Source organism: Diadema antillarum, unplaced genomic scaffold, assembly GCF_040938485.1.
Source record: "Diadema antillarum isolate AM-2024a unplaced genomic scaffold, OU_Dant_1.0 seq00000951_RagTag, whole genome shotgun sequence".
Taxonomy (NCBI): domain Eukaryota; kingdom Metazoa; phylum Echinodermata; class Echinoidea; order Diadematoida; family Diadematidae; genus Diadema; species Diadema antillarum.
The window spans coordinates 282,176-309,311 of record NW_027271799.1 but is presented as its reverse complement, the minus strand read 5'-3'; the positions used below and the strand labels follow the sequence as shown (position 1 = coordinate 309,311).

The 27,136-nt window shown below is 37.8% G+C and overlaps 1 protein-coding gene across 1 annotated transcript in view; it reads left to right on the top strand.

The window, feature by feature from the left end:
* The first annotated feature begins 3,897 nt into the window (after window positions 1-3,897).
* LOC139741752 (diacylglycerol kinase eta-like) overlaps window positions 3,898-27,136 on the top strand; it is a 169,320-nt gene continuing 146,081 nt past the window's right edge. The window contains exon 1 of the mRNA XM_071652337.1: window positions 3,898-4,346. Coding sequence (XP_071508438.1) covers window positions 4,152-4,346 — 195 coding nt within the window. The 5' untranslated portion in view covers window positions 3,898-4,151. The remainder of the gene's footprint in view (window positions 4,347-27,136) is intronic.

The following is a 27,136-nucleotide window of genomic DNA, read 5'->3' as shown; positions in this document are numbered from 1 at the left end:
CTATTCTAATAAAGTGATCGAGATGATAGACACGGGTCGAATTATAACTATAGCAAACTATCAATAACAACAGTGTCATCATCATCAATCATCATTATCATCATCATCATCATCATCATCATCATCATCATCATCATCATCATTATCATAACCATCACTCTCACAATCATTATCATCTTCATAATCATCAACTCTTTCATCAGCACGATCCGTCGACAGTCTTTGCAGTTATTATCGGTTCAGACTTTCCTGTTTGAATATCGAGAAAATAATATCATAGTAAGAAACAGGAAAGGGCATAACAAGACGAAAGTGTGTAGCGGTTAACGTCTATATACTGCAACATTGCGAGATTTTGAGCAAAGACGGGATTATTTCGTGTGATATATTTACAAATCATCTTTCCTCTGTTACTTCTCTCCCCTCCCTCCTCTCTCTAAAGCTTGATGTCAAAACATACCTCTGTTTGTATCTTAACAGACGGAATTGAGTGGTTCTTGAACGTTCCTCTGAGTGCCGAACGTGTCTTCCTAATTGAGGCATAGAATCACTTTCTCCTTTGTCTTCCATGACGTCATCAAATGAAGTGTGACAGTTACGATGTTTTCAGGGTGTTTGGGGCTATTATACGAAGAGCACTTTCCTCTTTCGATATGTCACGTGGTATGGGCTCTAATCGTACAGCATTGCGGATAAAAGCGTTGCGCAGTCAATATAAGTCTTAAGTAACGAGAACATTGGTCCGAAAAAAATAAATTTAATGGGAAGTTTAGATACAGCATGGTCTGTTAAAAGCATTAGTGAGAAATGGAGTAAGCAATGGCAATAGCGTGTTTGGATGTGTGCCATGGAAATAATCTTACGTAGACGTGTTCCTCGAAACAACCTGATGGTCAATATCACCTTCAAGTCACACTTGTGATATGGATCTCTTTCATTTTGCCCACACAAATCGTTGGTGTTTCTTTAAAAAGAAAACAGGCACTCTCCACTAGACAATTTCCCAATCTTAACAGAATTTCTTCCTACGACAGAATTCAAAATTCTATTATCAGAACGCCCGAGTGTCAATTTTTAGATAAAAATTACCTGCTAGTCAAGCTTTAATGAATTAATTTAATCTTTTCGTGATTTTTTGGGGAATGATATGGAAGAGGCGTTTCAGACCCCCCCCCCAAAAAAAAAAAAATGTTTATTTCTGTGATAGCAGGCAGTGAAGTATTCGAGATTGCAACAAAATGCGAATATCATGCAGTCATCATACAACATGCGCTTCCGTTTTGAAACCACAATAACTCATGACTTCCGCCTTTAGACACCTTGACTGTTCGGTAGACCAAAAACTGTGGCATTTTTGACACTATATCATAAGTATATAATGCTGATTTATTTTAGGTTCTTTGGTGAAAAACGCATTGATATATTTTTGGGTCCTTTGTGATAGGCGTATACTGGTTTATTGCAGGCGCTTCTGCTAATGTGTCAGATACTGTTCTCGAATGTTATTTTACTTCTTTTATAATTCTCTCCTCTCAGTATTAAAGTGTGATCTAACACCATGATGAAATCTATTTTGATAACTACAGGAAAGTCACGCGAAAAGAATGCTAGAAGTTTCGACAAAATTGTTCCTAATTAAAAAGAAACTTATTGGCCTCTAAAATTCCACATGTTTTCACCGAATAGTAATATAAATTCCAAAACCATGCACGCAAATTATTATCTGAAGTGATAATGTTATCAACTGCCAATTATGCATAAAGTGAAAAAGAAAGATTATGTCTATTCGTAAATACATAGATTTATTCCACCTGTTAGTCTCCATTTCTATCGGGTTATTGCAACACAACACTCACTCCCACAAAAAAAAATTCAAATCAACTTTTTTTTTGTTTAAAAAATTCTTTTGTAATTTCCATTAAAACAAGAACAAACTGCAGATTATTTATAGGTCAGTCGTAGACTTGTGAGATCATGACATCACCGCATCTTATTTGCATAAATTAGTGGCCACTAATGATACTACTGTTTCGTGTATTTTTAACATTCCATAATTTTCCTATAATTGCCGGTCCGGTTGTAATGAAACGTTTACCAGTTTTGTTTCTTTCTCTCTCTCTCTCTCCTTAAAGTCATATGGAATTTGGAGTGATTATTTTCGTTTGAAATTAGACAATGAGAGCTCTTTTTCAAGGAAACCACCCTAAGTGTCGGTAGTGAACACTTCTGACATGCTGGTCACCATGCATGCTATACACTATACTTAAGTGGGATTCCATTTCCACACTGATTATCTACAGTACGTGTGTCCCTTTTGCCACCCTAAAGATTAGATTCCTTTCATAAGATAGAGGTAGATTATTCAAGCCTTTCCTCAGAATGATGAAGCTGGAAACTTCTTCATGAAGGAGGGGAAACTATTCTATAGATTTCCAGTGAATTTATTCGAACCCGCCCAAAAATTCAAACCATTATTCTCTGTACAAAATGGGAGCGTAAATTTGTGAGTGACATAGAGTTAGTTTTTAATTTCTTTAAAAAAGCTCTGATGTTTATTACTGTTGGGATACATTATTCTTCAGCAATGCAAACTTTCGTGACGTTTGCAAAGGGACTACCTTTAACTCTTTCCAAAACTAAAACCAGAAAGAAAGGAGAAAAAAGAAGAAGAGGAGATCACTGCTATTTAAAAGTCCTGCGGTCGTGACATGTGTTTCGATAATGTTGCCTTCCGGACCCATTATCTTACTAGAATAGAGTGGACTTGAACGAAAGAAAAAAAGAGAAGAAGAAGAAGAAGAAGGAGAAGAAGAAGAAGAAGAAGAAGAAGAAGAAGAAGAGAGAGAGACTCGAAGAAACAGAATGCTGACACTTTCAAAATAATTTTTGTAAGGTCTTTGAAGATTTGATGCCGGTGACTGTCAATTATTCGGATAAAATCGACATCTATTTCTCAGATCTTCCGAATAGTTTGTCTGAGTTTTGATAGATTATGGACATATTTTTTAAAATCGGCAAAGTTGATCTTCTTCGATTCTGGGCCTTGTATATTATGCAGTTCGTGGAACCCACATTTGCTCATACAAGTACTATCAAAACCTTTCTATTCCATTTCTGCCTTTTCCTCTTTTTCGTATTCATCTTCTCCTCATTACCTTCTCTTTTCGATCCCTTCTCCATTTTGTCTGTATTATGTCTATATTTTCTCTTGTTATTTCCCATCGTATTTGCTGCTCTGTGGTATAGCATTTTTCTTTTTCTTTCTTCCATTCGTCATTGCTTTGAGTTTGTCGCTTTGTTATGACTTGTTTTGTATAATTTTTTGTTGTTGTTTCTCGTCCAGATAGTGGAGGGAAACTCATTACTTCTTCGCCGTGTTGACACTTCACGACCATGCAAGCAAAGACAGTCAGTACAGTAGTTTGCAGTCCAGCGAGATCACTTGTGGTGATTCACAGGCTCTTGCGGTCATAGGGGTATTCCCCGAATTGCCCTGGTGTTCGTGTGGGGTGAAAAGGGGATCAGCGAACACAATAGCTTGTTCGCCCTTCAGCATGCTTCCTCTCCCCGCAATGTTTACGATTTCAGGGTATGCGCTCGTTTCTCGTGACAGCTTAACGGCAATTTGCGTCTAGTCACTGCGCACTATGCACAAAGAAATTATCACCAGTCTCTTTACTCCGTCCCTCTTTCTCTCTGTTTTGATCTCCCCATCTCTTTCACGCACTCAACGTTGCTCTACTTGCTTGCCGCTCGGCTCAACAAAATCAGTGTTTCCGTGAAATATGAACGCACGTATTGCGACCCAGTAGGTGTATCTCGGACTCCCGCATTACTGCAAGCACATGTCCCCGTTGTGCATGCGTCTATCAAACCTCCACGATCGAGAGTGGGATATAAGTGTGTGTGTGTAACGTGTGTGTATATATATATCTCTCCCGCATATACCGTAGAAGTGTTATGTCGATGAGCTGGCGAGATCACACTACTCTCGTTAGCTCGAGCCTGCCGTGTTACCAGCTTTCTCCGTAGATTTTCCCCGCGTTCCGTTTATAAAATACAGTACCAACCCGCCATACATACATTCTCCTCTGATAGCTCTGCATACCAGTGTATTTTGAGTACAGAGGGATCGTGGGGAGTTTGATGTCATGGCCGCTACTGAAACAAGCCTGTCTGTATCGGGATCGGCGACTCCGCTGAGCTCTCCCCATCGCAGAACGAAGTCCGCGATGCAGTCGAGCTCGGTGGAAGATTCCTCTGACAGCGAAGGCGATGATGTGGAGTCATCATCATCGAAGGCGTTTCATCGCCGGGTCTCGACATCGAAGCAGATCAAACATAAGGTAGGACCTTTTCCTAATGACGACTTGTGTGGCTGTCGCTGTATGTAGTACGGGGCACAACGTGGAATCGCTAGCGGTCTGTTGAACGTTTCGCACCCCAGCAGTTTAGGGCATTAGAAGCTCACACACCCGTTCGTTCAAATTCCCCATGTCTCTTTCTTGTTTTATACTTGGATGGGCGTTGGTATTCGTTTTGATGTTTGTGATGAGACCACTGCTTCTTTCATTCCACTGAGGGAAATGCACTACTGTAGTGATGGAGTGTTTTTTGCTATAACCCAAAATAAATATGCTGGTTTCTGCACTTGTGTGGCTGTTATTTATATGCTGTTTTTCACAGGCACCTTTGATTGTTCTGCAGATGAAGGGTAGGCCTACTTTTTATATTATGCTGTTCATTAGCATCACACATAATTATCATCAGCTTGAAAATGATCTCTGACAATTTACTTGTTTGTATCCTTGAAAAAGTTTTCAGTTCTGATTTGCAAGCACCAAAATAATATGTGCTGTGATAATCAGCCTATTGATTGTGGGCATCTTTGGCAAAACAAGACAAGATAATATATTACATTTGTAATCATTTGCAATCTTGAGTAATGAGTTAAAGAGAAGAGTCAAGAAATAGTTTTAAATCAAGGTTGGCCGAGGCCAAGTAGGCCAGTAAAGATAGTGACCCCCCCCCCCCATTTCCATTTTTGGAAGATATTTGTGAATTTGGTTGCTTTTTTATACAGTTATCTCCAAGAGACTGTAGTAAAAATATTTTCACTCATTTTGTATATGATTCTTTTTAAATGCTGAGAATCCTATTTGAATTAAAAGCATTAATTTTAATCCAAAATATGTTTGAATTGAGCAAAGTTTTTTTTAAGGCTTTTGGTAAGTTTGCTACCGAATGAGCGAACAACAACAACAACAACAAAGATCTTTGAGTGTGAAACATGTGTTTGAGATATTTTTTATTTGAACAGAAGGCATCATATATCTTTTGTAAACAGATGCACTTACAACCATTCAGATCTTTGTGACTTGTTTTTTGGGGAAAACAAACATTATAAGGTTTCTATATTACAGTGGATGCTCAGAAAATAAAACCATAACAATTCAGAAGTATTTCTTCATACATGTAGCTTTTGTGTTCTTACTTTGTATTGGTGAGATATAGATTGGGATAGTTTCCATGGAAACAAGGGTTGTGAAAAATCATAATGCTCTTTACAAATTTGTTATGGTTTATTGAGAAAAATAGTGATATCTCCTCATATGTTAGGCTTTACTACTGCAAAATGATGAATATGGTAGGATGTTTTGTAATACAGTTGATTTACCTACACATGTGCGTCAAATGTGATAACTTTAATTTTTTTAAAAAAATCACTGCTCCCAATGGTAAAGAGTGGCTTTAATCTGGTATTCCCTCGTCCTACAATTGTACTTCAAGTCGGTTCATTGTACTTTTCTGCTGGAAATTGTCCATAATTGCCATCAAAATGGACATATAAGCTAAAATTATGGTATTTAAACCAACCTTATTGCCAGATTTGGCCTCATATACTGTACACCACCTGCATGATGGCTAGGATTAAATGTCATTCAGCTTTTTTTAAAGCAAAAAAAAAAAAGAAAGAAAGAAAGAAAGAAAAAAGATGCAAAGTACATGCAGGCCCACTCCCCTCCTCAGCTGAAGAAAAGGGGGAGTCTTGTGTGATATTCAGACAATTATTGATTGAGGATTGGCTCGTGGGTGGTCCCTTGGAAATCTTTTTCGATAAAACTCTCTTTTTTGTGGCCCGAAGTTTGATGTCCAAATAACATGTCAGTGCCTTGTATGACAGCATATATATGGGTGAAAACGTTGAACGATGTACAATTGGGCAAATCAGGGGTCAAAATTAAAAAACGTCACTCACTGATATAAATATATCTCAGTCAAATGTCATTGATATCAGCTTTCTTGCAAACCCGATTATACTGGGATATCTCCAAGGGTGTTGTTTTTATTCAAGATTAGATAGAACTGCGACATATTGGCGAACGTCTCTGACTAAAATAAACATTGTTTTAGTGGAAATTCAAATGAAGGGTAGAAAAACATTCAAATGAATATATTTTCATCTTGTTCATGCTTTTGAAGACTGTTAATTTGTTCCTAAAATATTGTTTACCTACTGTGAAGTTTACAAAAGCTAATACACACGGAAGTTAAAGTAAAAGTGGAGTTTTTGTCATTTAAGCAGAGATCTTTATATTCTTATCTTCACTTTCATCTCATTTGAACAAAACATATAGCAGGGGTCCCATTTGTTTAAATGTTAATGTTCACTAGATACTAATAATGAATTTAGTGCATTTCGTTTGGTCAAATCCCCATAAAAGCCCTTTACAGATGCTGAAGGTAAGCCATGTTTTGATCAGAGACGTTCAGGTTTCACTCATAGACGTTCCTCAGACATAGACAATAAAAACGATGTCCTTTGATCCATAATTACGAGGTTTGTGAACAAACAACATAATTCTTTTATTAAACACATGTTTATCTTTTGTGAACAATTCAGAATGGTAATTTCAACTTGAATTATTTTTCATAATAACCGATTGTGAGTACAAACCTCCAAATTGTAAGAGGAATTTCGATTTCTACACCAAAAATCAACAACAAACCTGTCCTTGTTATATTATTCATATCTTACAACACTTTTGAATGACAGACAAATAAAAATTACATGAAATACTTGCAATTTTGACTACCTTACCTAAATTATTTGTTTATATCAGAGACATTTGCTTTTTCATCAGGGACGTTTCGGCTGTAAGTTATCACTAGAATTAAACACCAAACTCCCTATTTTAAAAGATCCTCGTAACTCAACATTCCACATTCATTGAGAAATCGTTTACCGAGGCATATGTCAAGAATTGTTTTTGTTTATGATGACCACTACTTTGTATTTCACCTTCCGGTGTATGCGAAGGTGTGCCCACATGCTATCAATATTGTATATGTTTTCTTTCAAATGTAGTTCCAATCTATAACAAAGGTAAACACGAATTTACTAATACTATTTGAATTTGACCACTATACCTCAAATATGATTGTATGTGTATGTCAGGCCAGTTCGGATTTTTATTAGGGACCGTACCTGGGCCACTGTTATGATGTCGCCTCAGGAAGCTGTAATTAACCTATACTTATCCTAGAAGCATCAAATTCCGCTGTGCTTTTTTGTATACTATGGCAGATATAAATTGTAAACGCCAAACTCAAAAGAATATCAACGGTTTGGTACAGCAAACGTTTGACCAAAATGAACTGAAAACCTCTTTCAAGAGGTTGACAATGATAACATTACAATATCACATTTTACCTGTCACATCGGCAGGGGATTATCAATCCTTCTTTCTACTCGAAGGCGATACATAAGTATAGTGTTGTAGAGGAAACTAAGTAAAGGGACATTCTTAATAGACATTTTCTTGTTTCATCATAGATGTTAGTATTTTACCTTTTCTCATGTATTTGGCTTACAAACCTAAAAAATAATACCACTAGAACATCTCACCTTACTTCTAAGAGAAAAGGAGTCATTACAGGGGAAATTCAGCCCAAATATGAGCTAGCCGCTAATAAGAAAGAATAAAATCTTACGGGCTCAAGAAAAAATAATGAAGTTATGACGTTTTGAAGTTTCGCTAATTTTTCAGGAAACAGTTTTTGAACGGTCATTATGAATGTGCTAATGACAAATTGAGCTGGTCATTCCCTCACAACTTGCCATAATGTTTGCACATAAACTTTTGAAATTTTCAGTTTTTCATTCAAACATAATTATGCCCGAGGCTTTAATCCGGGTATATCTAACTGATTACTATTCTGAAGGTAAACAACCAGGAATAGCATCATGTTTCAGATTTCAGAGACAGAAAAATTGAATTTTCGTTATTCTTTGTACACGATCAATGGAAAATTGTGAGGTTATGACATGGTCAGCTCACTCATTTGCATATACTTATCAACTGTACGAGAACTTGTTTGCAGAAATTAGCAAAACTTCAAAAAGGCGGTTAATTAAGGGTGCAATTAAGCACAATTAAGGGTGCAAGTATGCACCGCAGGTGCGCTGCTATTGTTACAAATTAGGTGCAAATTTGAACATTTATTTCTTAGCGTGTAAGCCTCAGATTTTACAGCCTCAAAAGCAAACGTAGTGATGTGCATTAAAAACAGAGTCCGCATTATAACATTGAATTGTATTTCCCCTCCACCTGGTATTCCATGTCCTCAATCAGTGCATGGTACCGACTGCGTCGCTTGCTACCTGAAACAGGGGTTGGGATAGTCACTATTTTGTAAACAGATGGCACCTCCAGATCTTGGAGTACCACGGCCGTTGTCTGGAACTTGTTGGCTCCCTGAACATGACTGAGCCTAAAGATCCTGAGCAGGACGAAATTCTAATATTCGGAGCATTTAAAATCCATCCGGTCTTCCCATCTTGCTGTAAGAAAAAAAAGATAGAGTTAAAATGATATTAAAATAAATTTATCATGCACTGGAAGAACAATGTACGCACAAATGAACGTCTCTGATCAAAATTATAAAATCAACATTGTTTTTAGATTGCGTAAATTACCTAGAACGATGTATGTATACGAGGGCCATATACTGTGGAATAATGAAAGATCTACTCCTTATTGTAGTAGTTGAAAATGTGTAAAACGTTCAATGTAACGTCCCTGACGTAAACATATTTGCTTATCAGTACTTAATGGGTTTGATTTTTACAAGATATTGGCATTATATTTGGATTGAGGAACCAATGTGCTACAAACATAGGCACCAATTCGCCATGGTGGGTCATTGATATTGGTATGAGAGCAGATCCTATTGTTCAGAGAACGTCTCTGACCTAAACCTGTTTTTCTTACATATCTGCCTCTCTCACAAAAAATATGTAAACTAAAGTGACTACTATATAATAATCATAGACTATTGACCTATTACTAGTCATAAAACACATTTTCTGTCCTGGCAATGTGTTTGCACTTGCTCAATCAACAGAAAATCTTAAATTTGAAACTCTTTTACATATTTTCAACATCTTTTAGGAAGCTTCATTTTTCTTAATATTACAACACGCCCGTGTTAACTTGGTTCTACTTGTTCCTATTATACTAACTGAGCCCATCAAGACATAAATTTACTTTAATGTTCTCATAATTTGTATAGTGGATGTCTTTATTTCATGAAACAGTAATTTTCAGAGACGTTTTTCATTTTGCTCAGAGACGTGCGGTCTTTGATTTTTGTGCAGATTCTTACATATTTACTGTCTATCCTTTTTTAATTTACCTCTAATCCAAAAATTAAAATACATAATTTAACAAATGATACTGATTGGCAAATCTACGGAATAATAATTCTAATAAATCGGCACAAACACCAGGAAAGTTTTTGTTATTACTCACATTTTCAAGATTTGTGGGCATATTTGTCGTTGAACTGTGCTTACTCGATTCCAGGATGGCTCGTTAGTGCGTAAAATAAGCACGCAAATAAAGTATCATGCAGTGCGAAAGTGTCAGATGAGGGAATATCCCTTCAGAGACTTTCAATCAGGGACATTCGTTTTGATCAGAGACATTCGCCAATTCGGGTTTTCAACCAGAACTCATTTTTGTGGACAGTATGCTACTAAAGTTGCCAATCATCATAGCCGCCTGGCTCACACTGACATACTGATAACCACTTTTTATCTCAAGCATAATGCGCTTTCATTAATGACACCATTAAAGAACTGAACATCTCTGATGGTTATTCAGTATAATTTTCTTTAATGAGCCACCACACGATTATTTCACACAGCTCACTCACAAATTTTGATGGAATGGTAGTATGGATAAGACGCTAAATAAATATGGCCTTACATGTTTTCATAGTCATCCTGAATTTTTGGCGTCAAGGAAAAGATAATTCATTCAGAGACGTTCTTTTTCAGACATAAGTGAATTCAACGTTTCCTGATAAGATAAATAATACACACGTTCATGGCAGAAGTACTTGATTAAATAGTTGAAGTGTGTGGGCTTACTCACAAGGAAAAACAAAGCTGTAGAATTGCATTAGAAAAAAAATTAAGACGTGTGATTCTGGGATTTTTTCCCAAAATATGCATTTTTGTCAATTTTTTCAGCTTCAAGGCATTATTTTTAAAAGAAAATGCAGTAAGAACACTACAAAGTATATATTTTCTGAAAGGTACAACCCTCCCCTACCAAATGATACCTAAAATAATGAAAAACACCCCCAGGTGACAATTTTACAAGGGTTTGAATATCGAAAAGCCCGAAAATGGCCAATTGTACATCGTTCAACGTTTTCACCCATATGTAAACCCTTTCAGGACCAGAGTCCCCAAGCATGTGAGACAATTAGTGTCAACAGTTTCCCTGTGGGACTAGCAGGGTTAAAGGGATTTTGTTTGTGTGTGTGTGTGTGTGTGTGTGTGAGAGAGAAAGACAGACAGACAGACAGAGAAGTTGTATTACATTATAACATCATTTGAATGAAGAAAGTCCTGTCCATTTTTAAAAGGATATCCGGACTTGAATTGCAAGAGAGAGAAACTCGCTCTTGGGAGAGATCGAGTAATCTTTTGTTCCCGGTACTTGCACACTGCACAAATCAGGTCATGTTTTGTCTTCATGTTTACATGCAGAACAGAAGACCCAGTGAAACCGGCTTCATGTAATGTTTTCTCCATTACAAAAGACCAAGTACCCCATCTAGGGCATATTTTATATCCCCTCCCCCCTCCATGTATTAAATCTACAGGCATACTTCCTGTTTTTTGATCAGTGCATAGAAAGAATACCATTCAGTTATATTCAGAAAATGGTTGTCATGACATCAATATTTCCTTGTCAGTGCATGTAAGTCTTCCTCAAGGTTTGTTTATGATTTTGTTATTTACTTTTTTCCTTCACAAAAATAGATACACAGAATTCTGGTAGAAAAATCTTCATTATATTCTACTGCTAAGAAGGTATCCTAAGAAAGTTGTACATTGTAATAGGATCCAAGCCATGTTGTGAAATTACATATGAAAACAAGACATGAGCAAAAATGAGATTTAAACCCTTATGTAGTGAACACAAATATATGTAGTTAGGAAAATATGATGTTAACAAGTGATTAATCTACTCTCTAAAAAAAATCGAGTGAAAATATTCACTCTTAAAAGAGTGAATACAAAAAAGAGTGAATTTTGAGTGAAATTGGAGTGAATTTTGAGTGAAAATGTTCATTTTCACTCATTTTGGAGTGACGTCAGGGATCACTCCAAAATCTTCGAGTGATCCCTGATGTCACTCCAAAATGAGTGAAAATGAGCATTTTCACTCGAAATTCACTCTTTTTTGTATTCACTCTTTTTAGAGTGAAAAATTTCACTCGATTTTTTTTTAGAGAGTATGTTGTAGTCAAGTTAGGTGAAAATATGAGACTTGAACATGGCAGTGCAGCGTAGTTTTTTTTTTTCCTAAAGTGGTTTGACGCTTTTATATAGACACAAACATTTACAATATAAACTAATCACTGGAAAGACGTTGTTTTATATAGAAACAAACATTTACAATATAAACTAATCAATGGAAATTCTGTTTATAAATGTTTGTAGTGTGCAGAGTGAATTTTACCAAATCTTTGAGTTATCAATAAAAGACTGCCAAACAAAATTCATCAATTTCTGCGTTTAACAGGTATTTTTTTTCTAAAGACCCCTTGTGGATAAAGGATTTCACTATGGCATGCTAAGTACAGCATTTATACCTTTAGTTTACGAAGTTCGTGAGGAGCCATGATTTGCTAGATTAAAATACACTTATATGCATCATTTAATACCAGTGACAATTCACGAAAATTTAATGTTGCAAAAAAGGCCATCAGCTGCAATTCCCCAAAATTTCATGTTGCAAATATTTCTGGTATCATAATTATTTGTGGTGGTTCTTTGCAGAGTTACCTGCTAGATGTGAAATCATTGAAACAAAGTTTCTCGTTCCTTTTGTCTCCATAAACAGACACAGTCTTAGCAATGTCTCCTTATTCAGTAGCTGTGATCTATGGAAATAGATGCTACATAGTGTTGTACATGTGTACACCGGGAAATGTACGAAGTGTGGGCACGATATCTCACCTGGCAAGGTAGTCGATGTCCATTGTATTAGATGATGTTGTTGCCAAACAAACAGCTGTGCCAGATGAAATATGACATTTCCTGCGATGCTCTTCCGTTTGTGTCGATGCGCATTAAGATCCACTGATCTCCATTCAACCTATGAAATATATACCATGTATCCAAACTGCCAACTTTTATGTTTTCATGATACCTGATATGTTTGTTTTTTTTCATCAAAAGTGAGGAAACAGAACATACTGATACATTATATACAGTAGATAGATAGATAGATAGGTAGTATAGATAGACAGACAGATAGACAGTCAGCTACATAGAAATATAGGTACACGTAGTTGATCGAGATAGAAATATGATTAGGAGGGTAAGAGATATTGACAAGATAACATAACCATGCACTTTGAGCCGCTAGTTGAAATTATGGATTCTGAGGTGACAGGATTATTTTTTGAAGGGAGCAGCCCCCCATCCCCCTCCCCCCCCCAAAAAAAAAAAAAAAAAAATGTGCAATTTCTGTCACCCGAGAAATCCATACTTTTAAAGTATTAAAGTAGTGCACAGATGATTTGCTATACATTCCCAAATATATCTTTAACAAAAGTTTTCACGTACAATTTTAAGTATTGCTCTGGTTTTGTCGTTGTTATAATCTCAGTGCAGATGATCATGCAGTGTATTCCACGCCGTTGATGTGATTATGCTGTGGTCTAATGACGCCAATACCGACAGCAATTTATACATGAATATGACATCATATTCAAAATATATTGCACTGTAACATGGATATGATGTCACAGTATGGCAGATTATTATTCAGCATTTTATGTGCAATATAGCAATGTCATGTTTGGTCACATGACGCTATGTAGACCCATCAGCGAACAGGATTTCATTAATAAAGGATGTAATATGATACCTATTGAAAGAGTGAAAATAGAATAAAAGGTAAACAGAGTGAGAAATATGATGTGTTAAAAACTCTTGTATCTCATAGTCATTTATGGGTGCATTAGATAATTCATGAGGTTATTCACGGAACAATGTAAGCTGTTTGCCAAGTCTGTAGTTGGCTAGTACTAGGAATGTGGATTACGAATCCAAATCACAACAGCAAAAAGGTCGCTTCCCCTACCTTCTGTTTTAAAATTGTATTCCTGGAACACATGGTTTTGCTTTTCATTGTATTATAAATACACATTCTATGCTATTTTAGTATGAGGTACTCTCTGAAAAAGATCGAGTGAAAATGTTCACTCTTGAAGGAGTGAATAAGAGAAAAGAGTGAATTTAGAGTGAATTTTGAGTGAATTTTGAGTGAAAATGTTCATTTTAACTCGTTTTCAAGTGACCTCAGGGATCACTCCAAAATTTTCGAGTGATCCCTGAGGTCACTCCAAAATGAGTGAAAATGAACATTTTCACTCAAAATTCACTCAAATTTCACTCTAAATTCACTCTTTTTTGTATTCACTCGATTTTTTTTTTATAGAGTATTGTGCATGGCAAGAAATCTATGAGAATTTGTGCTCAAACTTTTACCCAGTTTCTTTTTGGTGAATGACAAATTCTCTTGGCAGTAGAGTTCCTCAAGGATCTCCCGAGTACTATGGGCAGTTTATAGCATCCCTTCTCCAAAGTGCTATATAGGTGTTTTATAGCTTTCCTTCCCCAGGCAGAGTTCCTTAAGGGTCTCTTTAGAAAGGGAATACAAACATTGTAGCTTGCTAATTCACTTCAGTAGAAATGTATGACTTCTCGTGTAGTAACCCATTTGATTAATGAATGAAATGTTGAGTCAATCACAGGTATCTTCTTTCCTTGTGAAGCACAGAGTGTACAGTATGTCTATTTTCAATGCCTTAGAGCTCACTTCCACTTTAACCCCTTTGGGACCAGTTTCGCCAAATCCTGCTGCTGTTCTTCAGGATTGCTGCGACTTTTGGGAGTGGTTGGGTTAAAAACGCCCTTCTCGGATTAACTCAGAGGCAGAGCCAAGGAGAGATTAACATTCTGCTAACTTCTACTTTAACCCCTTTGGGACCAGTTTCTCTAAGTCTTGCTGCTGTTCTTCAGGATGGTCATGGCTTTTGGCAGTGGTTGGGTTAAGAACACCCTGATGAACTTGGAGGTTGAGCCATCTAGCAAGGAGAGCTAAATTTTCTGCTGGCATCAACCTTCATTAAGTGGGTCATAAACAAAATATTAGGTCAGTCCCATCCAGACTCGTCACATATCAATCATATGATTCATAGACCGAGCATCTCTCATACACGGTTTCCTTGTGATATTTAGCAGAAGAAGCAGGTCAGTGACATTGTAAAAATAAGAAAAAATTCAGCGAAACAAGTTTAGGAAGTGCATATCAGAAGAACCGAAGGATTGTAAAGACTTGTAGAGGTCATTAAGATCTGTTTCATCCCCCTAATCAGCAATCGTTAAATGTGGTATAGTGCTTTATTCTGAGTAAAAGTTCACAGGAGTGATACTCTGGCAAATGCAAGTGTGACACAGTGCTGCCAACTAGAATGTGAAACTGTATTCAGCATGTTATTTCTGCATCCAAGTAAAATATGAATTTTCAAAATATTCTTACAAAAATTTGTTTTATAGTGTGCTTGATGTGTTAATAGATACTTTTTTTTATACTGTGAGTTGAAGCATTTTTTTTTTGCCTATAGAATATGTAATTGCTTTCCTCTTAAAAAATAAAACAAACTGTTACTGCATGTATTACATGTATATAATGTATTTTTACCATTGATGATGAATTACACATCTTTATAGGCTGATTTTGCTACAACACCCATTTCCCATAAACACTTGCTCGAGTATACTCGGGACTCGTCCTCAATGGGTTAAAAGCAACCATGAAAAAGATGTGTGCAGTTGAGGCAAACTGTGATTATCTGTGTATTCTAAAGCCATCATGAACTTTCAAATATGAATTTCAAATTCATCAGAGTTCAAATAATCTTAGAGGCATCCTCCAAACTGGGGCCCATCCAGAGCCAAGTATATTGTAGGCCTATAATGCTGTAAAATCAGAAATGTTCATGCGCATTTTAATTTCGCGGATTTCGCGATAGCCAGGATTTGTGAAATTAAAATGCACGGGAGAGTTCTTTTCTACAATATACAATGCACTGAAAGCCAGTGACAATTCACTAAAATCTCATGCCACGAAAAAGGCAGTCGGCTCCAATTTGCGAAAATTCCATTCCGCGGAAATACATTGTATCTTGCTTTACAGCTATCCAAATATATTGTCAGGACACATTAATGATGTTGTAGCCTGCAGCATTGCTTTTGTGTCAACGATAATGGACGTACCCAATGACCTGTCTGCATTTCTGAGAATTTTTTTCCCCAAACAGCAGACAGAATAGACTTGAAAATTCATATATATCCGGTGTACTATGAAAAAAAAAAGTGGAGAAAAAAAAAGTGGAGAGAGAGAAGGAAGAGTTATTTCTGGTGCTCACCTCGCCTGTCAATCATTTGTGGAGTAGCCACAACAAGGAGAGATAGGAAGTTTGAATGTCATAATATGTTGATGATTCAGTTCTTGACAAGAATGATGTGTGTACTCCAAAACCAGAGATTGGGCGAGAGTTAGGGAGAGAGATACATATATATCAGATAGAAAGAAAGAGATAGAACGAGAGGGAGAGAGCGTACACTGTATGTGTCATTGTGTGCGTGTGTGTGTGTGTGTGTGTGTTTGTGTGTGTTGTTTGTGTGTGTGTGTTTGTGTGTTTGTGTGTGTGTTTGTGTGTTTGTGTGTTTGTGTGTTTGTGTGTGTGTTTTTGTTTGTGTGTGTGTGTGTATGTGTGTGTGTTGTTTGTGTGTGGCATGCTCTCTGTTTCAGTTTCAATTTGATTTTGTTTTTTTCCTGCATTTTTCCTTGAAAATCAGACGTGAATTAATGTTCTGTGACATTTGTTCCTGCGACAATTGCTCCCACAAAATGTCTGCATGCTCTTAAAGGGATGGTACAGTATTGGTGGAGATGAGAATTGGGCTTTTAACTTTTTGCGAGATACCAAGAAAACGCTTATGAAATAGTACAGAGCATACCAATTTAAGAGGAATTCAAAGTTTATTTGAAGAAAATCGGGTTTGGAATGACTGAAACATCCAAAAACAAAGTAAACAAAAGCGATCGTAATAAATTGTGGGTCCCACACGTATTAGAATCGCTCTGTTTTGGATATCTCAGCTATTTCAAAACCAATTTTCATTTAATTCCTCATGAAATTACATGCTCTTTCATATTTCATAAGAGGTTTCTCATTATCTCACCAAAAAAATGTTAGAAACCTAAAATTAGGTCTCAACCAAAACTCTACTCTCCCTTTAAGCCAAACATAAATTTTACACACAAACATAATGCTAACCCTAATCCTCACATCAAACTAAACCTAAAACCCAATCAAAACCCTAACCCTAACCCTAAGTCATAAGAGAAAATTAAAGAAAAAACTATCTCAGGAGCAGTTTTCAAACTCTTACACATGCAAGTTAAAAAGAATACTGTCGACTAATGAATATAATTTAGTTTGAATTCTTGCACCTTTTGCATCATTTTGCTGCGATGAGTCATTTCTCTAATTGTTTTATAGGGTGCTTAGAAATGTTGAGCTGTGACTTGTAATGATACACCTTCTTTATTTTGTGATTTGATGTGTGTCTTTAGCATACCATTCATACTTATTACAATGTATGTATATTCCATCCTGTGTACATTCCATCTCGTCTGACTCAAAGGCACTTACAGCACCGCATATCGTTTACTGCACGGTCCGTGGAAATTACCCGCTCGCTTCGACATAATCGTATTTGATCGTTGTGTGCAAACAAGGCGGGTTATGAACACGCCAAAAACCCTGGCTGAAGTACAGGTAGTGCTCAGCAAGCCTCTAGTGGACGTAAAGTGCATCTTATGAGAATAATTTCTCCTACCTGCTCATTGGGGCGTTTGGACAAGTGCCCCTATATATTACTTGATAGACCAGGAGTTTCAGTTGCCCTCGGCAACCAGACAATTGGGTTTGTACTGGCCTGCCAAGATCTGCTGCTGGATGGCACAAAGTCAACCTTAACCCGTTGAGGACGGTTTGATTTTGCTACAACATGCACTTCCCGTAGACACCTGCCCGAGTATACTTGGGACTCGTCCTCAATGGGTTAAAGGGAAATTCAATCCTGATGTTGTTGTACATAGAAAAACAAAACCATCAGAGAAGCAGATCAGTGAAAATTCTTGGGAAAAATATCAGACACTCAGAAAGAGTTATAAACTGTAAAAGTGTATCTTAGTCTGAAAAAAATTGGCACCTCTGTGTATTGTAGGTGTTGAGCAGTTCTCCATTCGGCTTGTACAAAAAAAAAATTACCAATTTTCATTTTTTCTCAAATATTTGGGCACAGAGAGAACTTATCCGCTGAGGAGGACATGCAAAAACATGTTTATACCAAGATTGAGTTTGAAGAAATTTTCTTTTCTCACAAGAAGAGCTTGTAGTGGTTGCTGCCATTAAAACATCAGTCTTGTGTGAGAACATATTAACACTGTAAAGTCCAATTTCTGTCTAACATTAAAGGTAGGGGATACCTTTTACAGACCTCCCAAAATGCAGCAAAACATTAAATATGAACCTCAGGGGACTTGTTTAGGCCACTGCTGAGAAATATGGAAGTCAACAGTTATCTACAATTTGAATAATGCACAAAACTCAACTACTCAGTAGTTCTGTGTGTCAGCCACACTTAAGCCTTTTTGTTGCAGTCTTCTGTATTTTTTATCTATAAACACAAATCTAAAAGTATAAGAGCTGATGTAATAATATATAGAGTGTGTGGCAAGAATGTATATAGAAATGTTTGTAAGTTTTGATGAACTTTCTTCACAAAATATACATGATGGACACACATGCAGTGCATGGGTCTGCAAAGGTAGCCTAGTAATGTACTGGAATTTACGGTGAGCCCCGAAAAAAATTCAATTCAAAATCCAACGGTCAAAAAAGTGTACTAAATGTTACCTTCCACTTTCAATACTTTATGGGAGTTTCTAAAATGATACTCTCTTCAACATACCACTGTATTTATACAACTCTTCATTTAAGGCATGCAAATGGGATTCCCTACCTTTAAGTCCTAGGTACTCATTAGATGATAGTTTTTCCATTCTGCTCGTCTGATTTTATTCTCTATTCTAGTCACAGCCAATGTAAACTTGGTGTGAAGTTGCACTGTAAGTGACCTTTCACCTTTACGATTATACGTGCATGGCTAAAAGAAATGCCTGAAGTACGTAACACGTTCAGTCAGGGATTACCGTGTCCCTGTTGGCGTGTGCAGACAACGTAACCCTTTGAAAGTATTGCGGGGGACGCATGTCGGTGGTTTGCGGTTCAGTCGGTCTGTCGGGTCATTCCTCGTGCCAGCCCATAAACCTATTTTCCCCAATCCCACTAATTGGATACCTGCATGTCTGGAGAATCAGGGACAGGAGTATTATGTCCAGGGATGGCAAGGTGGGAAGAAGGGGGGGGGGGGGGGGTTGGTGAAGCGAGGAAAGGGAAATCACTCGGACAGATGTCAATCTGTTTCCGACTTACTCTCTCCTGATGACTCATTCCAGCCCTTGTTACTACACTGCCGCAATTACCTGCGCAGCATAATATCAAAAGAGTTGAAAGAAATAAACGAAACGACAAGAACAAGAAGTAGAGATGGCATACTGTTGAACCCGTATGTTGTGATTTTTTTGTGGTGTGAAACTCATGGTCTCTAATCGGGGGAAAAAACAAACTATTTTTGGCCCAAGAATCTGTCATTTCATGTTGTTCATATGGGGACAGGATCACTGAAGGACGGAAGTGGTATAGAATTGCACAGAAAGCATTTTGTAATCTGACGTATGGACTATTTGATACTTCTACTAATAATAATAAACTGTATTTGTATAGCGCATATCACAAAAAATAGATTAATGTCTCTATGCACATTGAAGGAAGGAGTTAATAGAAATTGATGTGTGGGTCCATTAATTTCTGGTGTGTTAAAGATAATTCAAAGAACTCTGTGAGAAGTCTGACTGTAGTTCATGCTGCTCTGGATATGTAATACTGTTAACTACATGATATACTGTATGTTTTGATCACTTTTTGATCACTGCTGAAAATGGACACCCATTCTGAAGAATGCGGGATTCGGCACTCTGAAGGTAGCGTTCATCATAGTCGAAAGTTGCTGTCATTGAAATTGATAGTGGTATTCCATGAAATCAGTGAAAATTTTTGTGCATAATAAGGTGGGAATTAAAATCAAGGATGGTTTAAACTTTCAAAGTTCATTCAGAGACGACCAACAGAAAAGCCATTTTTTTTCACTCATTGGTTGTCAAAATCACCACAAAAACTCAGCTTGTGTACAGACAGCAACCCAATAATTATTTGACTACATTATTCATAAAAATAAATCAATTCCCTTTTCACAAAGTACATTCATTAAACAATGTGTCCTTGATGTGTAAATGCACCTAGGAAGGTACACGTACATAGGCAACATAAGAAGTAAAAACAAGTAAAACAGATGACTCTGCTGAAATGGGAATTGGCAAAACTTTCCTAGTGTAGTTGATAGAGTTCTTTCTAAATTTCAGTGAATGTTTTGTGGAGTTATAAGTGGCCACTTTGACACCCACATTTTGAAGCCATGATTAGAGTAGCTGTTTAAAAGTTTATGTTATTCTAATTTGTTTGTTTGTTTGTTTGTTTGTTTGTTCATTTCCATCTAAGAAGATGGCTGGATAGCCCATATTCAGCTACGTTAAACTGGTCTTCCATGGGGTCCAGTTGGATGTGATAAGAGATGGGGTACTGGTGTTCCCGGAAATAGCAACTTGCTAAAAAAAATATTATTGCCTTTATTACAGTGTGCTGTATATTACGTGTATCTTCAATTATGCAGGGAAATCACAAACTTTCTTCCTGAAAGGGCATATTATATATACTGTAAAAGTGGAAATTTATGCGGTGTTGAAATTTTCGCCCAACCAGAAACTAGCGTGAAAATAAAAGCAAGCAAATATTTTTGAGTGCCATATGTTCCAGTAGTTGATGTCTTGATTCCGTGGAATTAAAAACACCCGAAACTCTTCTTACCCGGCCGAGCGCAAAAAATTAGTGGCGTGAAAATATCCACTTTTATAGTAACGACTATTTTTCATTCTGTTACTCTTGATTGAAATGTGCTATGACTTGCAAATATTGTCGCACAATTCCCAGTGTGCGAAATGTGACACTTGCAAAATGCATGGCTTATTCAATGACTGCCATCGAAATCTCAAGTTGATTCTGATTTGCACTTTATCACTGCCATAGTAAACGGGAACTGGACAAACAATTCAGAACAAACAATTCAGAACAAGTTGATGACGTACAGTGTACAACTCCTTTCGAGTCCACACTTGATTTTTTTCGAAAGTAAACCATGGCTCAATTGTCCGGAGCGCAGTTTAAAGAGGCTTCGAAACCAAAAACATCTTTTGATGAAAGTTGTGTCAAAGACAATGAAACTCATTTGCATACATAGAGGATGGGATGGGGGGGGGGGGGGTATCTTACATGCACCGAGGTTAATGAGTGTGTAAAGTAATAGCTCAAGTGACCAGCTCGTAAGTGTGCGTTTGCAGATATTACATAGCATAATGGAGACAAATATTTCATAGATACGTGCATTTATGGGATGATGAGAGGAAATGAGGTAAATACTCTCACTTTCTACGAGTAGATAGATTAATAAGTGACTTGTGACTTTGAGGTTAGAGTTTGTGATTCTGTTTTGCAAATGAATGAGTGCCTTCTTCATTCGAGTGAAATTCATATTGAAGTTTATGAGGGATGGAGGTGCAGTTGTGGAGCGATTCGTCTTTCAGATGATTCGTGAGATGGAGTTGGTTCTCGTCGCTTTCCAGCTACTAGTCTTTGGCCCGGGGCGATTGATGTGGCTACTCTCCTGATCCATACAAAATGGAGGTGAGAACAAAAAAGTCTTTCAGATGTATGCAAACCTTCTGTCTCTTTGCGCTTTACCATACGAGATGACAGTATCGTAGTGTTTCGTGGTAACGCATTGCAAGATTAGCAGCCCAGATCGGACAAGGTGATACAATGGACGGCCAGGTAGACTGACCGGCGTGATGTCCTTCAAGACAACATGTAGGGCACTGTCAAGTGTCGTTAGTGAGTGTGGCCGAGAGAGAAATCGACCGGTGCGTGCCGAGCCATTGTCAGACGGCGTCCCCTGACCGTCCAGCAAATCAATGCCAGAGATATAATATACCCATCATCTACTTCGTATCGGCACTCCAGAACTTCTCCGGTGTGCCAGAGATGGAGGGGGGGGGGGGGGGGGATGGGAAGGAGGGATGTATAGATAGGTCATGGCAAGTTCATGGGTAGGCCTAGCTTCCCTGTCCAGGCATACATCCTTGCCAGGTGCTGCCGGATTCTTCAGCCTTGCCTTTCATTGACCAAGAGATATCTCTTTGTGTGCATCAATTGGCTAAAACTGCAGTGCTTATGGGTGAGCATACATGTATATATGAGTGATTTTTTGTTTTGCTTTGTTTTTTGATGGGGATTGGCTGGGGAATGGCACCGCTGCAGTCATATCGTTGCTAATTTGAATCTAACTGTGTGAAGGCTAAATTCCTCAACAAAATCTATTTTGTGTGTGTGTGTGTGTGTAAATGTAATGTATCTGATGGCTGGATGTGCTTTCCTCTAAATCTCAAAGGAAATTGTTGGTGAAGGTTTGTGTGCAAGAGAATTGGAGTCCATAGTGTCATTATCCCATCTAATTTGCCTAACACGTGACAAACACTATATGTTATCATTGTATTTGGAAAATGTATGAAAAATTCTCAGTTTCTCATGAATTACTGCCTTATTGTGTACATATCTGGTGATATTGGCACTTCTGCTAGTCTGTAATAAAGCTCAGCTTGAACAGGGCTGGAGTTTTGCAGTAAATACTTTATTGACGAACCGGAACAAGGAAATAAATACAATACCTTCATTTCCAATGCTGGATGACTGAATAATCACATCCAATTATATGTTGTATTCAAAAGCATGGTACAATTTTCTATACCATCTTTTGATAATGGTTAAATTTCAGAGAATCATGAGCATGCAGAAATAAGGGCATGCTGTTAAGACCTGTAGCGGTGAAAAGCGCGAAAGGTTTGCTGAATTGCTTTGCTGCATCCAGTGTAACATTTCTATTCATGTCCTTCACGAGAGACGCCGCATACATGATTATTGTTGTCTCCGCAGAGGAGGCTGTGCTTTGTTTTGTCGCAGGATTTCGTTTCAGGAGGGGAAGCACGGTTAGGAATACCCTTTTTTAAAGTCACGTATGGCGACTTGATTCAGGAGGGACGTCGTCATGGAAACTCGAATCTCGGCCATTGATCGCCTGCGGGGCCGAGGGCCATCTTGCATTGCCTTTGATCAATCTTGATTATCCCCACGCATTGTTGGTTCTTCCCCGTGCCTTGTTTTTACAGGGACCAGGGTCCGGGGACAGCCGCTGCAGTAGGGTTCAGTCACTCCTCCTTGATTCTGTCTGCCTGTGCCCTGTGTTCATTCCCCCGCCCCCTCACCCTTCCACCCCCGCCCTGTTTTCTTCGTTGCAAACTTGTGAAAGGGTTCATTCTTGTTCTCTGCAACATTTCACAGTTCTTCTCATTGTTTGAGTTTGATTTTAAGGCTTGCGAACAGAAAAGAAGAGTTAGAGTTAGTGGAGTGAAGCCAAAAAGACAGAAATATAGGGAGAGGTATAGAGAGGGAGAGATGAATATAGTGATAGAAAGAGAGGGAGAGATGAATATAGTGATAGAAAGAGTGGGAGAGATGAATATAGTGATAGAAAGAGAGGGAGAGATGAATATAGTGATAGAAAGAGAGGGAGGGATGAATATAGTGATAGCAAGAGAGGGAGAGATGAATATATAGTGATAGAAAGAGTGGGAGAGATGAATATAGTGATAGAAAGAGAGGGAGAGATGAATATAGTGATAGAAAGAGAGGGAGGGATGAATATAGTGATAGCAAGAGAGGGAGAGATGAATATATAGTGATAGAAAGAAATTGAGAGAAGGGGGGGGGGAGAGAAATGCGATACAAGTGGAGTTTTCCTTCCCTGTAATAATCGAGGCGGTGTGTTAGGCCGTAGTGTATAAAAAATAATATCAGATCATGATTGTCACAAAGGAAGGTTTCAGTAGTGAACATCTTAATTGGCATTTTGCATGCTTTTTAATTGATGATTTTAAAAGTGTGGCAAGTAAGTACTTTTAATTCAGTTTGTGTATTAAAAGAAAGCACACATGATAATCTTTTCAAATAGTGATTATGGAATTAATGTTTAGTTCTGTGACAATTTGTTTGAAGTGTCATGTCACACTATGAAGCCATATTCTTGTTTGTAAATTCCATATTCTTGCTTGTAAATTCCATATTCTTGTTTGTAAATACCATATTCTTGTTTGTAAATTCCATATTCTTGTTTGTAAATTCCATATTCTTGTTTGTAAATTCCATATTCTTGTTTGTAAATTCCATATTCTTGTTTGCAAATACCTTATTCTTGTTTGTAAATTCCATATTCTTGTTTGTAAATACCATATTCTTGTTTGTAAATTGGACATCAGGTGATCTACTGTACATAGCACTCGGAGTTAGCAGCCTCCTCTAGATGAGTGCGTATTGTAATAACGGCTGTGTGCAGTGTGCATGAAGCTGTGTGATTGCAAAAATCACAGCTTTGTTTAATAGAAATTTCTGATTGATGGAGTTGTACCATACACTGCATTTTTTTTTTTCGTTTGTCTTGTGGACAGTAATGTTGTGAATAGTATAATCAGCTTTGTGTATTTGTGTATATCCTTATGCTACTCTCATGGGATTTCTTGACTGGTATGTGAAAGTTAGTTAGTTGCAAACGATTCTTCTTTGATGTGTATACAAATCAATGTCTACATAAAGTAGTCATTAGATGTTGTATAAAACCAGTGCTGACATGGAAACCGATTTCTGTCTCGAATCATATCTTGAGCGGCATATCAGGACAATCTCTCTCTCCCCCCCCCCCCCCCCCCCAATACTGGTAAGTGATAGGGTTCAAGTAAAGATTAGGGTTAGGTTTATGATTAGGGCTAGGATTTGAGTTGGGGTTAGGATTAGGTTCAGGATTAGGATTAGGATTAGTGGTAGGGGAAGGGTCTTGGGTACTTGTCCAGGGGGTAATTGTCCTACAACGCTTGAGCAGAATGTTGTCACACTCTTTAATATGGTGCACTGGGGAGGGTTCCATGTTTATTATTAGTTCATCATGTTTTCCATAAAAGTGCATTGTGGGACATGGCTGTTTTGTTTACATGTATGTTTCTTTTGGGACAAACAAACAAGAACGGTTGCTAGCTGATCATGCTCAGACCGCAGGGGCGGATCCAGGAATTCTGTAAAGGGGGGGGGGGGGGGGGGGTGGGCGTAAGTATTATTTTTGGTGCCACTTCCGGGTTTCATTTCATTTTTTTCTTTTTATTTCTTTTGTTTTTAACGATAAATAAAGGGGGGGGGGGGGCGTGCGCCTCTTGCGCCCCCCTCTGGATCCGCCACTGAGACCGTCAATAATAAACGGCCGAGTGGAAGTGAATGTGTCTTCTTCGCCACACTTCATTCCTTGTCAAAGTCAGCAGTCATTCAACAGTAGGCACTGCAGTACATCTCGATTGGCAGGTGGATTGAGTCTCCAGAGCCCAATAATAATGTGTAGGTAGGGAGGCTGAGAGACTGTTGAGAGCACCTTGAAGAAATAACGTGAAAAAGAAAGAAAGGGAGAAAAAAAAGGTCTGAAAATAACCCCCTAAAGGAAGAAATCACAACGAGGCTAGAGTGACGGGACAGCCGCGGCTCGACAGCAGCTGCTCATGCTGATGTGGCGCGCAGACTTTCGTTTCATGCGCAGGTGTGGTTTTTTTTTTCTTGTTTTCTTTATTGCTGGTGCTCATCTTTGCGAAAACCCTCCTTCTTTGCAGAGGCCACCAAATTGAAGGGCTTGATGTTGTTGTTTAATCTTTTGATTTTATTCTTACCAACCTGTTGCTGATGTTTTTCAGCCAGCGATGCAACTTGGCAGCTGGAAGCCCTTAGATGTTGGCTCCCTGCATAAAATCAAGTTGGTGCGTAGTTTGCATTTGACATTTATTAGTCAATTGTTGGGGGTGGGGGGATGGCTCTGTATTCTTTGCTGATAGTATCCTTCACCTGTCATGCAATCAAATGTGTGGATGTATAGTGTATGTGTGCATTGTTGTGTAGACTTGTGAAAAATATACAAATGGATTTTAAGAGCCCAAGAAGAAAGCCATGTGATCGTTGCACATATTCAACACCTTAAACTTAATTTACTTTTGAAAAGCAAAATCTGAATGGGTGGCCTGAGCAGTATGAACAGCGAGGCAATTTTTTTTTTTTTTTTTTCAGAAGCGATTTTCGAAAGTTTCAGTGAGGCTCTTGAAGATTTTGGCTGCTTTATGAATGGGGCATTTAGTGTCCATACTGTGATTTGCACCATGCGACCCTTTTTTTTTCTTTCTTTCTTTTTTTGTTTCTTTTTTTTTTTTAGCATGAACTCATCTCTTCCAGAACTAGCCTTTGTTAAAGGCCCTCTAATTGCAGTAATAGCAAGCTAATAGTGAACAAAGGGGTTGCCTATAGAGACCACAAGTGGTGCTGTATAACTTTCATTCCTCAGAAATACTCTTTGGATTAGTGAAATCTGCTGCTGCTGATAAATGCAATGTTCAGACTAAAACTTCTTTAGGCATTGTTGGCTTTATGGAAGATTGCTAATGGTATACCTTTACCTGACTAGCTGAATGAGCATGTGAAATATCCAGAGTGTACATAAATGTAAAATGTATATTTGTACTACTTTTTTTCCCCCCAGTTTTTCCCTAATTCACACATTAGCTTCCTCAAAACAGCCTTTGTAAAGGAACTACTTCCCCCAACAAATGAATGACGAAAACAAGAATATGATGCATGAATGCACTTGATTAAAAAAAAAGGTAAACACTATTCAGATCAGCATAATATGATGGCAGAATATGAGGAATATGAAGGAAAAAGGTGTGTAAAGTTGAATGGCAAAACATAATCAGAATGGGTGAGGGTGGCCTCTGCGCTATATACTGTACATGTACATGTAATTGTGCACAGATTAGGGACCTAAACTCCAAAGTGCATGTGGACTACAGCACGATATGTTGGCATACGACTGTGTGAAAGCTTCTTCGATATCCTTCCAAGCAATGAAATGGTATGTACGATTCATAGCCCTAATTCAGTAAACAGACATTATCTATTAAAAGCCTGCTGCTTACAGTTGTAGCTACAAACTGTGTATAGCTTGTATTATGTACCGTATATGTTTATCTCACTTTTATTCAAGGAGAGATAACATGCAATGATATGCCCAATATTTGTGTACTTCTCACGTGTGATTCGGGAA